General features: G+C 39.8%; 1 protein-coding gene across 1 annotated transcript in view; it reads left to right on the top strand.

Annotated features, from left to right (window-relative positions):
- CACHD1 (cache domain containing 1) overlaps positions 1–14,346 on the top strand; it is a 233,449-nt gene that overhangs the window by 147,559 nt on the left and 71,544 nt on the right. Inside the window, exon 4 of the mRNA XM_052637320.1 lies at positions 4,724–4,830. Coding sequence (XP_052493280.1) covers positions 4,724–4,830 — 107 coding nt within the window. The remainder of the gene's footprint in view (positions 1–4,723; positions 4,831–14,346) is intronic.

Genomic DNA, 14,346 nt, shown 5'->3' with positions numbered 1-14,346 from the left:
GCTTTTCTGGAGTGCAGTAATAAAAAGTAACCCCAAAATGGAACATTCCAAAGGTATGCCAGTGGTGAACATTTAAAAAATCTATGTTATCTATAATTGATTGAGAATAGCTGTCTTTAATATTATATCTTCTCCATCTTCCTCATCTTTGTCCGTAGAGTTCTTTCTCTGCAGCTATCCATTGTGTGCCTTATGCTTAGCAACTGTCATTTCCTATTAAGTAAAAAGCAAAGATTTCCCCTAAGCCCCACAAGCCTTTAGAGTAATCCTTTTCTTTGAGAGAGTTGAATTGTACTGCAGCTGTTTTAGATAATGCTAATGACAATTTATTGATTTTATTGAGATACAGTGTAATATATTCATTATAAAGGAGAGCTTGAATATATGTTCATATCTTGATCCTGTTACTTCCTAGCTGTGAAGCTTGGACTTCTTAATTAACATTTCTGTGCCTTGGTTTCTTGGTCTTTAAATGAAATAATAATAGCGTATCTCTCAGGTTTGTTATGATTAGATGAGTTAATCTGTGTAAAACACTTGGAATATTCTTGATACAATGAAACATGGGCGCTGTTAACTGTTACTGTTACTAATACACCTAATATTCATTGTTATTATTTATTAAATGTTTACTATGTACAAGACTCTTCAGAGCTATTTTCTGGTTACAAAATAGATAAACCATCTTATAGATGAGAAAAATGTAGGCTGCAAACATGTAAGTTCTATGGGAGAGTTAGAGAGCAATAAGCATTTTAAACCCAACTCCAGTTCAGGCCTGTGTACATCTGAGGACATGCTCCTGACCCCGACACAGCATGCTTTTGCCAGGTGGCAGTTCCTTTTCATCACAGATGTTCTCTGAATATGATTAAATGAAATAGGCAGAGCTTTTCAGTGACTTAGCTTTTTGTCCTTCCACAGCACTCAGCTACCAATAAGAAAACTTACAGAGAACTATACATTCCCAGCAATGTACTGGACCTAAGAGAGAACTACAAATCCTCAATAACCCACAATCCCATTGGCAGAATTAAGACTTCTCAGATATGCGAAAGGTTATAGAGAGAATTGGGCATTCGAGGGCTGGGTGGTAGAATTAAACAATAAGGCTTCCATAACAAAATATCTTGGCATTTTTTTCTTACTATACTTTTATTTAGTGTGTGGAGAAGGCAAAATAAGTGAGATAATTTGCTCATTATTTATAATAAACCTTATGTTAGAATTTTTATTGATTAGTATTTTGTTGATATAAGTAGAATCTAAAACCAACCAGTCTGTCTATCAGACATCAGCTCTATTGACATTATGCTAAGCTTGTTTATAGAACAATATTTAAAAATTAGGGAAAAGAGACATAAGAGGCAGAATGGCACTAGTCAGTTTAGAGGAGAAAAGGCTCCTCATAGACTGGGGCGGACAAGAGGACTTCCTGGGAAGAAAATCAGAAAATCGGCTTTGTAGCATGGGCACTATGAACACTGAAAAGCACCACAGCTGGGACCCAACAGGAAAAAACATGTATTGGTTAGAACTACGATCTGAGTAGAACTATAGGTTGGGACACAGTGGGGAAAGAAAGTTGGGCCGGCTATTGATGACAAGCGCTATATTGTGAACCCTTTTTATGACTGACAAATGTTTACTGAGCACATACTCTTGTTAATGTGTCACTTTGCTTGCAGTTTTATTGGTATGAAAATATTTTCTTTAATGCTCTTAGAGATGATCTTTGCAGTACAGAAAGGAAAACAGCCCATAAAAATAGTTCCCCAGTCTCCCTGGTTCAGGAGTGAACTATCATTTCACAGTGGTCAAAGAAATCTGCATGTGTGCTGCACTGGATTTTAACCCTCTCCAGAGCTGGGGCTGACGGCACAGGTCCTGGCCATAGAGACTCCATCCGGGGAAAGAGGGCTCTCTTCAGGCTTACCTTTCTTCTGGGAGAAGTTGTCAGTAGCTCTCTTGAGTCGCCCATCACCTTTAACAAGTTCTTGCTGTGTCACTTATATAAAGCAATACGTGTGCCTCATCCTTGGACAGGGAGGTAGATGAGGTCACGTCTTTCTTAGGTCCCTGATTTGCTGTGAGTTGCTTGGTGTCACTTTCCTCAACTGGGAGATCGGCAGGTGTGAAAAAGGTTTGTGATTAGTATAGCACAGTCCAGTTATGAGTTTTAGGCATACCTAAGAACTCCTCTGCTCTCTTCAGACTGAAAGATCCTCTGTCCTTGGTCTCTTTGAGGCACAGGGAGAAGCTCCTGGAAAGCCTTTGTACTGCCTTATTTCTAGAGGAATCTACATGACAGGATTGGAGGGCTTCTTACCCCTCAGGAGCCTCCTGTCAAAGTCAGATTTCAGGGAGGACTTTACCCTAGACTCATTAAATCTGAATCTTCCAGGGTAGAGCTCAGGAATCTGCATCCCAACATGTTGCCAGGTGATTCTGATATGGCTTAGACTTTTAGATAATTAGGAACCATTTATCTGAGGGATGGTCCTCAGTTATTAGACCTCTGGAGCCTTCTGCAGGAATCCAAACTAGGACTAAGAACATATGTTCATAGACGATCAGTTAATATGAGTGCCTGCTTTTGACAAGAACAATGCTTAGTGTTTTATATACATATATATATATATATAAACACACACACACATACATACACACATATACATATATGTATACACACATAGTGGTGAATAAAACCGACAAGACATGCGATCTGCTCTCAAGGAGCTTTTGTCTGTTCATATGGCCTGGACCATAAAAAGCCACCCATTAAAAGCATTTAGAAGTATTGTCCAATTAAAAAGACATATACAAATGGATCCATAAATTTAAAGTTATGCACTTGCCCTGAGAGAAGATGGAAACACTTGACATAGACTAGGGAAGCATTCACAATCCAGTTTTTCAGGGGAAGTGATAAGTGAACGAAGACTTGAAGGATGATTAGATAATCAGGAGAACCTTCTAGACTTGCATTGTCCAACATGGTAGCCACTATTTGGTGACTGTTTACATTTAAATTAAGGTTAAGCAAAATTGAACATTTAGTTTCTCAGTTACAGCAGCCACATTTCAAATGCTCAGTAGTCACGTGTGGCTACCATACTGAACAGTGCAAAAATGACACATTTTCATCATCTCAGAAAATTCTGTAGGACTGCCCCAGTCTAGATCAGAGGTGGTGAAACAAGTGTGGTACACCACCTGTTTTTGGAAATTGAGTCTTCCTGGAATACTGCCATATTTATTCCTCTAAAAATTCTCTTTGACTGCTTTCACACCACAATGGCAGAAGCTGGTCATTGTGACAGAGCCCTTGTAGGCCACAAAGCCTAAATATTATCTGTCTTTAATTTAAAAGTATGTGAGGGAATAGATTTAATATGACCATCTAGTGCATGGAGAGCAAGTGAGTTCCTTGTCTAATGCTACTCTTGCTTCACAGATGTTAAATGCTAAGACAAGAGAGGACAGTGAGATTATGTTGCTTTGCCAGCATACACTCTGGCAGCTGCTGATGTATTAATCTCTTCTTTTCTCTCCATCTGTGGCTTTTGAGGGAGCAATCTTCTCGTCTAGACAAACTGGAGCAGGTCCAAGGAAGAGTGACCACACTTGTAAAGCAACTGTGTCCTTGGAGGCACAGTTGACAGTGTTGATATAATTCTATACTGGATGAGAGACTGGACTAAAGAGTCTCTTAAAATCTCTTGAAAGGTCTCCTCTTTTGAGATGATATGTATCAAAACAAAATTGCTTTGGAACCCAGCACACCCTTTGAAAACTCAGCCCCATTGCTTATACAGCCAGTTCAATTTAATAGTTCTTATTAAAAAGATCCATAAAATCCACATTCACGTGAATGATAAAGTGGATCTTGATTTTTAGAAGTGTTTCTTCAGCGTTGTAAGAGCTTCTCTCCCTGTGTTAATGATATTTATAATCAGAGATACACATTTAACACTAGTTTTTAAAACCTAATTTCAGATTGAGTTTATTTACAGGTAACTCTTAGAACCTTCATGAATCGTCTCAGTATCTGAAATCCAAAATAGCTTATTTAGAAGTTCTAGAGTTTTCTCTTTTGTTACTTCTGGATAAAATTCACTGGAAAATAGTCTTAGTGACTATATGAATCAGTAGATTTCTTTCTTTCTTTTTTTTTTTTCCAGATAAGAAACCTGGGGCTCAGACAGATTGTACAATTTATGCAAGTTCACATGTGTAAAAGTGACAGAGCAAGGATTCAAATCTAGATCTTTCCTACTCCACAGCCATTCCTTCTCCTTCACTACTGTCTGTTTTTATGCTTGGTCATTGGTTTTCAGACAGAATAATTTAAAGAATTTTTTCACATGTCACATCAGAGCTTAAGTCTGAATGTTTGTCATTCTGGTCTAAATTTTGTCAAATCTATTTTCTGTATGATTTCATCACCAGTACCTGGTCATTCACTGCAGGGAAAGTTGTCTTGAAGGATTTTTTTTTTTTAATCTTCTTAGAATTTATTTTGATTTCTAAAACCTTTAGATGCAGATGTTGGGTTTTGCCCACACTACTCTGAAGTGATTTTAAAAAATATTTAAATTGTAATTTTACTATTCATGAGCTGACCTATTCTGTACACAGTATTTGAACTATTAACTTTTGTTTGCTTTCTGGATTGAATAATGGCCAGATAAATATTGCTGATTCTCTTCTGTTGTTTCAGATTTGATGGGAACTTTAACACCAATGTATCTAGAACAATTAGTTGTGATCGACTATCTACTACTGTTAATAGCCGGGCCTTCAATCCAGGACGAGACTTAAATTCAGGTTAGTAATCTCTTGACTTCATAAAGGTGAACTGTTTTCCACCACATTTTTGAATAAATGTATTGCTTTACATTTAGTTTGGAAGGAAAAAAAGATATGTTCTTAAAGTTAGGTATTTCTTTCTGGCAAGCTGACACTTGAAAGAGGGAAAGGAAGAAGAAAATAAGGCAGACATGTATTGAGCATTTGCTGTATTCCATCTGTTTGTGAACTATGCCATGTAATTTGCTAGATTCTTAATCTATTATCTCATTCGTTAGCAGATTCACATTTAAAGGTTACCTTCAAGACCCAATTGTCTCTGCATTTAGGAAGTGGTGAATTTCATTTGTATTCCCTGTTTATAATTTTTAATTTGAGGAGGCAGTTTGAAGAATGATGAGGTTACTTTCCTACTACTGAACAGTGCCATGAGGCTGTACAGTCATCCCTCAGTATCTGCAGATACTTGGTTCCAGGGACCCCCCCTTGATACCAAAATCTGCAGATGCACAAGTCCCTTACATGTATGGTGAGGTATAAAGAATACAGTTGGCATTTTAGATCTGTGTGTTTCACATCCGTGGATATGGGCAACTGACTGTATGTTGAACTTTCTTATAGGTCTGGTCAGAACTCGGTCATATGCAACAGTAATTACTACTAGGGTTAGGACACGTGTGCACATAGTTACATACAGCTTCAAATTGGCACCATGTCTCTGCTTTCTTGCCCTAGAGTTCCGATCTGCGTTTCTCACTCTGTCTTATTGTATACAGCTGTTGGGTGATGGGCCTCAGAACCTGAAGCCTTCACCTTTTAAAAGCTGGAAGTGTTAAACAGCTAGGAATAAAAAATTACCATGTGACCAAACAATCCCACTGCTGGGCATATATCCTGAAGAAATCATAATTGCAAAAGACATGTGTACCCCAATGTTCATTTTGGCACTGTTTATAATAGGCCATGGAAGCAACCTAGATGTCCATCAACAGATGAATGGCTGAAGAAGCTGTAGTACATATATCTATCAGAATATTACTCAGCCATAAAAAGGAATGCATTTGAGTCAGTTCTAATGAGGTGGATGAACCTACAGCCTTTTATATAGAGTGAAGTAATCAGAAAGGGAAAAACACATATCATATAGTAATGCATATATGTGGGATCTAGAAAGATGATACTGATGAACCTATTTCCAGGGCAGCAGTGGAGACCCAAACATTGAGAACAGACTTGTAGAAACAGCAGGGGAAGGAGAGGTTGGGCTGAATGGAGAGAGTAGCATGGAAACATATACATTACCATATGTAAAACAGTCAGTGGGAATTTGCTGTATGACTCAGGAAACTCAAATGGGGCTTTGTGACAACCTAGAGGAGTGGGATGGGTGGAGGGAGGTTCAAGAGGGAGGGACATATGTATACCTATGACTGCTTCATGTTGATGTATGGCAGAAACCAACATAATATTGTAAAGCAATTATCCTTCAGTTAAAAATAAATTAATTAAAAAATAAAAGCTAGAAATGCCTCTAGAAATTACCTACCAATCTCAGTCCTAGGATTTTACCAAGGAATAATCTGAGGCTCAGAATGGTCCTAAGACTTTCCTCATCACTGGAGAAATAAAAGATTTAATCCTTATACATGAAGAAGTATATTTCCCAGATTCCAGGTCTCCAGGAAACATGTATAAGCCAAGAGAAAAGCCAGAGACCCAGAATATTTACTTTTAGAGCCCTACCCAGTATTGGTTCAGAGGAAGAATTCTAGTCTTTGGGCATTGTATACACAAACCAGGTAATCTATTAGGTCTGGAAAGAAAGAACTGTAAGCTTTATGTTGCTTAGGGATTAAAAAACTACAGCTGTTAGCTAAATGATGCAACTTAAATTCCACCAGGCACTTCTTGTCTAGACCAATATATAATGAATTCAGTCATTTAAAAAAAATTGGTCGGAGGATCTGGAGACCTTCTGGAGCAGGTTGGATTTACTACTAGAAAGAAAATTCAGTGAAAATACTTTTCATAAAAAAAATAATTGAAGTGAGTATAGAAGGGCATGGAATGGGCAGAGAGACATTCTAATGGGAGATTCCAAGGCTGGCTCAGGGCAGAGAGCTGGAACTTGAGTCTTTCATTTCCCAGATTCAGTATTTGCTCTCTTTCCCTTTCCTAGTTGTGCCCAGTACAGAATGTTTAAGAATAAGAGAAGAGTTGGGAAGGACTTCCAAGATATTTAACTTTATCAACAAGAATGACAGAGTTGATGCGGAGGTGAGGAAGAACAGGTTTCTGTGGGAGGAAAGGAATCGACATCTCAGTTTTAGAAAAGTTAGTTATCCAAGGGAAAATGTCTCACAAACAGTGGTGTATACAAGTCTGGGGTCCAGAGAATGGGCCAGACTGGACATTTATCACTTAAATTCATTGTATATAGGTAATACTTAAATCATGAGACTCAGTAGGATCATACAGCAAGTGGCCATGGGGAAAAAATAATGACAAGAGGTCCAAAGACTGAGTCTTGGGACACTTTACAACTTAGAGTTCACTCTAAGAGGAAGCAGTAAAGGAATCTAAGATGGCAATCAGTCTGGTAGGAGAACCAAGAGAGCCTGAAGCCAAATGACAAAAGTGTTTCAAGACAGAGGGAGAGATCAACTGTGCTAAATAGGCCCTTAGTAAGATGAAGGGTCTTGAGAAAATGAAATTTAGCAACATAAACACCAATTAACTGGTGAATCTGACAAAGGTTATTTGATGGAATCGTACAGTAAAAGAAAGGCTGATATTCATCAGCTCAGGCTTTTAAGAATGGAGCAGGAGACGCTAAGCACATGAACTCCAAAGGTTTGCTGAATGGAAAGCTAGAGGGCCACATGGAGTCTAGATAATATTTTTAAATTATGGCAAGGTCATGTGCCAAAGGGAATGATTCGGTAGATAAAAGTGAGAAGTGAAAAGAGACAGTTGTTACAGCCTTATCCTTGATTAGGCAAGAGGTGGTGGGATTCCAAGTGGAAGATGGAAACGCACAGAGCATTCATTCTTAATGGGAAGGAGGAAGAAGGAGTAGGTATGTGGAATGCCCATAATGACCAATGTGATATCAGGAACTTGGGGGCATGACCTGCAATAGTGATTGTGTTTTCTCAGAGAATTAGGAAGCAAGACCCTCAGCTGAGAGTGAGGCCAGGAGACAGGGAGAGCAGGTTGGAGGAGCCACTGAAGACCTGTTAGTTACATTAAGATTTCCTTCTGTGATAGAGGTTTTAGAGTAGAACTCAGCTGCACATGACTGGGGATCCTGACAAAATGCTGTTTTACGACAGTCTTTATTTGTCAAGGGAAAGGTGGGGAGAAAGAGGATGGTCAGGGAAGAGGTAGGTTGTTAGAGATCAGATCTTATATTTGGCTGTTTCCAAGATCACGTCCCAAGCATTGATATAACATCCTAACTGACAAGAGTTGTTCTCAGCACAGTTGACGCAGCTAGATTTACAAGCCGTTTTTGGCAGTATTCAGGTATTTGAGAACGGACTTGCTTGTATTTGAAGTTTTGTGACATTCCACCGGGCAGAGGCTACAGCCAAAGTCCACATTCTTGAACAGTCATTTGTAATACGAGAGGAGTGGGAGATGGGGGAGGGTGACCTCACAGCTCCCCCTTCCCCTCCTCTCTGGCTCATGCCCCTTTTCAGAGCAGAATTAATGTGCTTTCTAGGCTATCACATGTCTGATATTTACATCTGTAAAATGTCCAGCCTTAGGCTCTTTCAGTCTGTATATAATCCATCAATGGGTTCCTAATTGATAACACAGTTTCAGATTGCCTCTCAGACTAGCTGGAAACAGACTCACATAAATTGTAAACCATTCTTAGCTTCATTTATCCAAAACTAGGTCATGTGTCCATCCATCCAACACACATGTGTATTCTTTGTCTTAAAACGACCCCACCACATCTCTACTTTCTAAATTGACTCCTTGTCCCTGATTCCATACAAATAGCTGACGTTCAATAGTGCATATGTTACATGATGGTAGGGGTCATGTTTTGCTCAGGGTCTTTCCTGCTTTTATCACTAGTTTCTCACTTTCTCTCTCTGTCTCTCTTTTAAATTCCTGCTGAGCTATTTTCTTGTGCATAGCCTGATCCCTAAAGAGAGTTTATTTGAAGAGTCCGAGGAAAGTTGTCTCTTGCTCTCTCGAGTTATGCAATTGAGATGAGAGTGCAAGTGAGAGTTACTCTTTCTCACTGAAAGAAAGTGTGTCTGGACTTTCTTTATTGTGTTTGATTTAAAGAGCATTTGAAGTTGCAAACTTCGATCTTGGTCACGTTGGCATCTTCATTGAGAAACAGGATTCATGGGGTGAAAGAGGCACTTATAAGTCATCTTACAGCCGTAAACGCTGCAGGAGGTACAGATGGGCACTGGAGGCTGTGGACCAAGCTGCTAATTTCAATGGCTTCATCACTTCATTCTTTGAATGACAAGCATTGGCTATGTGCTGTAGGTTTTTTGTTTTTCTTTAAAATGACTTGAAAATCATCTGTTAAAATGCTAATTCCAAAGCAATGTGAAGCTATGTTCTATCTAAAAAAAAAAAAAAGAAAGAATAAAATCAATCAAGCTAGGACTTTCGGATTTTGTATGCCTAATTAATCCAGCTTTGTGATTGAGATAGTATCATAACAGATGTGGTAATTATTTAAAAAACTATTCAGTCACTTAGAAACCTAGACTCTTGAGGTTATGATTCCATTTACATTCATGTTTGGTGGTGAGTGTACATATGTATATACGTAAAACTAAGTACACAAACAAAGGGAAACTTTCTTTACTTTGATTCCTCTTCAAGTTCTATTCTTCTACTGTGAGCTACTTTGGAGTCTCGTCTTCTAGGTTTCTTACAACAATCCTATTACACTGATTTCAGAAGATTTTACTAGCCACATAGATTCTCATGTGTATATATACTCTTTCCATTATACCTGTGATTGTAATGGATACAGCCTGGGTTTTCTTGTTGTTTTTTACTTAGCAAGTATATTCTGAATATTCTTATGTGTCTATGAAAACAAATATACTTCTCTAAAGTCTCTATTGTTACAGCAGTGTATAATTGTGTAACAATGTTAAATCAACCAATCCACTCCAGTTCAACATTGAGATTGTCCTAGTTTTTCACTATAGCATTGTTCCCTTGTGTGTATGTGCGTTAAGTCGCTTCAGTCGCTTTTGACTCTTTGCGACCCTATGTACTATAGCCCACCAGGCTCCTCTGTCCATGGGATTCTCCAGGCAAGAATACTGGATTGGGTCACCATGCCCTCCTCTAGGGGATCTTCCCGACCCAAGGATTGAAGCCAGGTGTCCCACGTTGCAGGCAGATTCTTTACCACTGAGCCAGATTGCTCAGGGAAGTCCTCATTTTTCCTTTGGATCTCAAGTTACCCCCTCCACTGTTTCACATGATTGCTATCCAGCAGTTGGCATGAATGCTTCCTTTTTGGAAACTTTACCCTTCTTAGTTTCTATAAAATTGTTCTGTGCCACTTATCCCCAAACTCCTCTGCCCAGTCCTTATCATCCTTTTTCTTGGGCTCTTTTTTCCTAAGGTAGATGTCCCCACATGTCCTCTCTTCACCACCTTCCTCCCCACACTGTTATCTCCCTGAATGGTCTCCATTTATACAGCACTCCTGCTCCCACCGCATGCTGCTGCTGCTGCTGCTAAGTCACTTCAGTCGTGTCTGACTCTGTGCGACCCCATAGACAGCAGCCCACCAGGCTTCCCCGTCCCTGGGATCCTCCAGGCAAGAGCACTGGAGTGGGTTGCCATTTCCTTCTCCAATGCAGGAAAGTGAAAAGTGAAAATGAAGTTGCTCAGTTGTGTCTGACTCTTAGCAACCCCATGGACTGCAGCCCACCAGGCTCCTCCATCCATGGGATTTTCCAGGCAAGAGTACTGGAGTGGGGCACCATTGCCATCTCCACCCACCACATGCTACTCAATTCTAAACCTCTCTCTAGCTGTGGCCTGTTTCAGAGTTATTTTATCGAGGAACCAACTTCAGGACACATATTTCTCTATGATAATCCAGTAGCTATCTCAAAAATTAAACCATCAAACACACAAGAACACTTTCGTCTAAACTTACTCCCCAGTCTGGAATATATTGTTGATACCCTCTCCTGGTTACACTGGGAATTCTTCCTCATCTTTTTCTCGCTGAGACTTCAGGCTTTAACAGTTTTGACCAAATGAGAGCATAAGTGAATGAGTATTTATAAGACAGCTGACTAGGGCATTTACCTGGGTGTCCCTCTTCCTGCTCATCACACCCACTTGTAATGTAGATCTCATTATTCTTTTCAATAAAAGGAAACTTGGCTTAAATTCCATAGTTCAAAGATGTGTCTTGAATCCCCTTTGTTTTCTCCACTTCAGTACCATAGATTTAAATCTTCATTGCCTTTCTAGAAGACAAATTAATGTAGAAATCTCCTCCAAAGTTTCCCTTCTCTTATTCTTCCTCATTTTCAATATATTCTGCACGTGGTAGATATTCTAAAGTACTCGCTTTATAATTCCATTTCTCAAAAATCTCTGATTGCTTCCCTCAACCTTTCAAACAACGATGGAGGCCTTTCAATTTCATCTTCTGCTCTTCTTTCACTTCCTTGTGCCCTCTGAGCTGTACCCTCAAGGAATCCCTTTCATTTCTCCAAATCCCTAGTTTCTATCACTTCTCTATACTTCACTCTAAGCATTCCTTGTCTTTTGCAGCAGATTGGGTTTACTAGGAGGCAGGCTCTGAGATGGAGGTTGCCAATCTGTGGGGAAAGGGAAGGAGACAGGATTGAGCAGTAGGAGAAGATGGGCTGGAGTACAGCCTCAGTGGAGTCCTCAGCCACCCCCAGGGAAACTTAGAGTTTGGGGTGGCCCTTCAGAGTTGTGTCAGCCCAGTCACAACTCTTTATTACTTTACTCTATGATCCATTCTTACTATAGAATTTTAATTTTTTATGTTGGACATCTGTTTGATGCTCTACTCCTTTTAATTTATTTTTTGTATGCCAAGTGTTCAATCCAGTCCCTTGCCCATTGAAGGTACATAGGAAAGTGAAAGTGAAAGCCATTCGGTCGTGTCAGACTCTGCGACGCAATGGACTATATAGTCCAGGGAATTCTCCAGGCCAGAATGCTGGAGTGGGTAACGTTTCTCTTGTGCAGGAGATCTTCCCAACCCAGGAATCAAACTCGGGTCTCCCACATTGCAGGCAAATTCTTTACCACCTAAGCTACAAGGACAGCCCAGAAGGTACATAGTAAATGCTTATTGAATGAATAGAACTAGGATTTTTTTTGTACTTTTGTTGTCTCATCTTTGTAATGGAATAACCAAGGCTTTTGAAAACAACCTTAGTGAAGAATAGTATGTAGATGTGATATGCTATAAGTCAGAACTGGTTTTCTTAGCTTAGGAAATCAGCACGTATAAATGTCTCAGGTATATGGAGACTATTGAAACAGACTACACAGATGAATAGTATTATTTTCATGAAACTAAGTGTAGTGATTTCAAACATCCAATGCGCACAGGAAAATCAATCTGTTACTCTTTGGTACCTCATAAACCGTTTTATACTTTTGCCTTATTCTTACCATGGATACCAAGGGAAGATATTCGTCAGTGTTATATAAATGAGAAACAGGCCTAGAGAAGTTAACTGATCTACATAAAGTCAAACAAAAAATTGTTGGTATTAACGTGACTAAACGTCCGTGTCCTGACTCCTAGTCTGATGGCCTCCTTAAGACAGATGGTTTAAAATGAAGAGATGTCTCCTTAACACTGTATTCTACCTACTGACACATCAAACTCTTGACCAAACCTACAATCTTCTCTTTTCCCACCCAAACCACCTCCATGGGCCATGTTCCATATATCAGTTAGCAGCAGCTTCATTTTGCTCATTACCAAAGATTGAGACCAGAACCAATCCTGACTCTCTTTCTCCCTCATAATAAGCTTCTCTCCTGTGACAACTTTACAGTAGTTACTGTGAAGAAAGAATTCCTCCCCTCACAGAGCTCACAACCTTGTCTTATGTATGTTGAAGGCACTTGGGATGAGGAGAAAAATCGACAGACAGATATAGTCTGATACCATGCTGAATGCCCTTGAGCTGAGTACCAAACACATTGCTCATTTCAAAATCTATAAAAAGTGCATCCAGCACAGGTCGCTGTGTAAGAGGGAATAAGTAACGGAAAAGGAAGGTAGCACTAAGTCAGATTTTAATGGACCTTGTATGTCAGTGTGAGGAGTTTGGTTTGGTTTTTGTTTCTTAGCTTAAAGTCAAGCAGTTGAAGACTTTAAGCAGAGCAGGCAAGAGAGCTTTGTGGAGAACAGATGGAAGGGTGTTTAGCCTGAGAGAAGAGAACCTGGGGGGCAGCTAAGATCATCCAAAATTGGGAGGGACCATCGAGAGAGGAAATTGGCTAGATGAGGGATGAATGGGGGAACAAGAAATGAAGAATCCTTGGGGACCACTCTTCCAAGTTGATTGGTATAGAAAAGGTAAAAGGTCATTGATAACTCAGGAGGGGATCAGATATAGGGAAGGTTCTGCTGATAATACCTTTTTAATAAAAACAGTGATAAACTTTATTTTCGTGGGCTCTAAAACTGCTGCAGACAGTGCATGTAACCATGAAATTAACAAACTCTTTCTTCTTGGAAGAAAATCTATGATAAACCAAGACAGCATATTAAATAGCAGAAACAGAAACATCACTTTGCCAACAAAGGTCCATCTAGTCAAAGCTATGGTTTTTCCAGTAGTCAGGTACAAATGTAAGAGTTGGACTATAAAGAGAACTGTGGTGCTGGAGAAGACTCTTGCAAGTCCCTTGGACAGAAAGGAGATCAAACCAGTCAATCCTAAAGGAAATCAACCCTGAATATTCATTGGAAGGACTGATGGTTGCTGAAGCTCCCAATACTTTTGCCACCTCATGCAAAGAGCTGGCTCACTGGAAAAGACCCTGATGTGGGAAAAGAGGAGAAGGGGGCAACAGAGAATGAGGTGTTTGACTGGCATCACCGACTCGATGGAGTTGAGTTTGAGCAAACTCTGGGAGATAGTGAAGGCCGGAGAAGCCTGGCATGCTGCAGTCCATGGGGCCACAAAGAGCTGGACACAACTGAGCAACTGAACAACAACAGATTTATTTGGCTCCACCCAGTCTTAGTTGTGGCATGTGGGATCTAGTCCCCTGACCAGGGATCAAATCTGGGGCCCCTGCATTGGAAGCATGGTGTCTTAGCCACTGAACCAGCAGGGAAATCCTGATAATACTTTTAGAGCGGCTTGAAAATATTTATATGTTGAAGACGGAGTCTAGGAAGCAACTGAAGTTAAGGAAACAGATAAGACAGTGGCGTTTACCATCCTGGTTGAGTATCCCAAACCTGGCTGATCATCAGGGGCACCTTAAGTGCTTTGTCAGAAATAC

Source organism: Budorcas taxicolor, chromosome 3 (genome assembly GCF_023091745.1).
Source record: "Budorcas taxicolor isolate Tak-1 chromosome 3, Takin1.1, whole genome shotgun sequence".
Taxonomy (NCBI): domain Eukaryota; kingdom Metazoa; phylum Chordata; class Mammalia; order Artiodactyla; family Bovidae; genus Budorcas; species Budorcas taxicolor.
The sequence above is the reverse complement of the archived record's forward strand: the minus strand, read 5'-3'. Positions and strand labels throughout refer to the sequence as shown.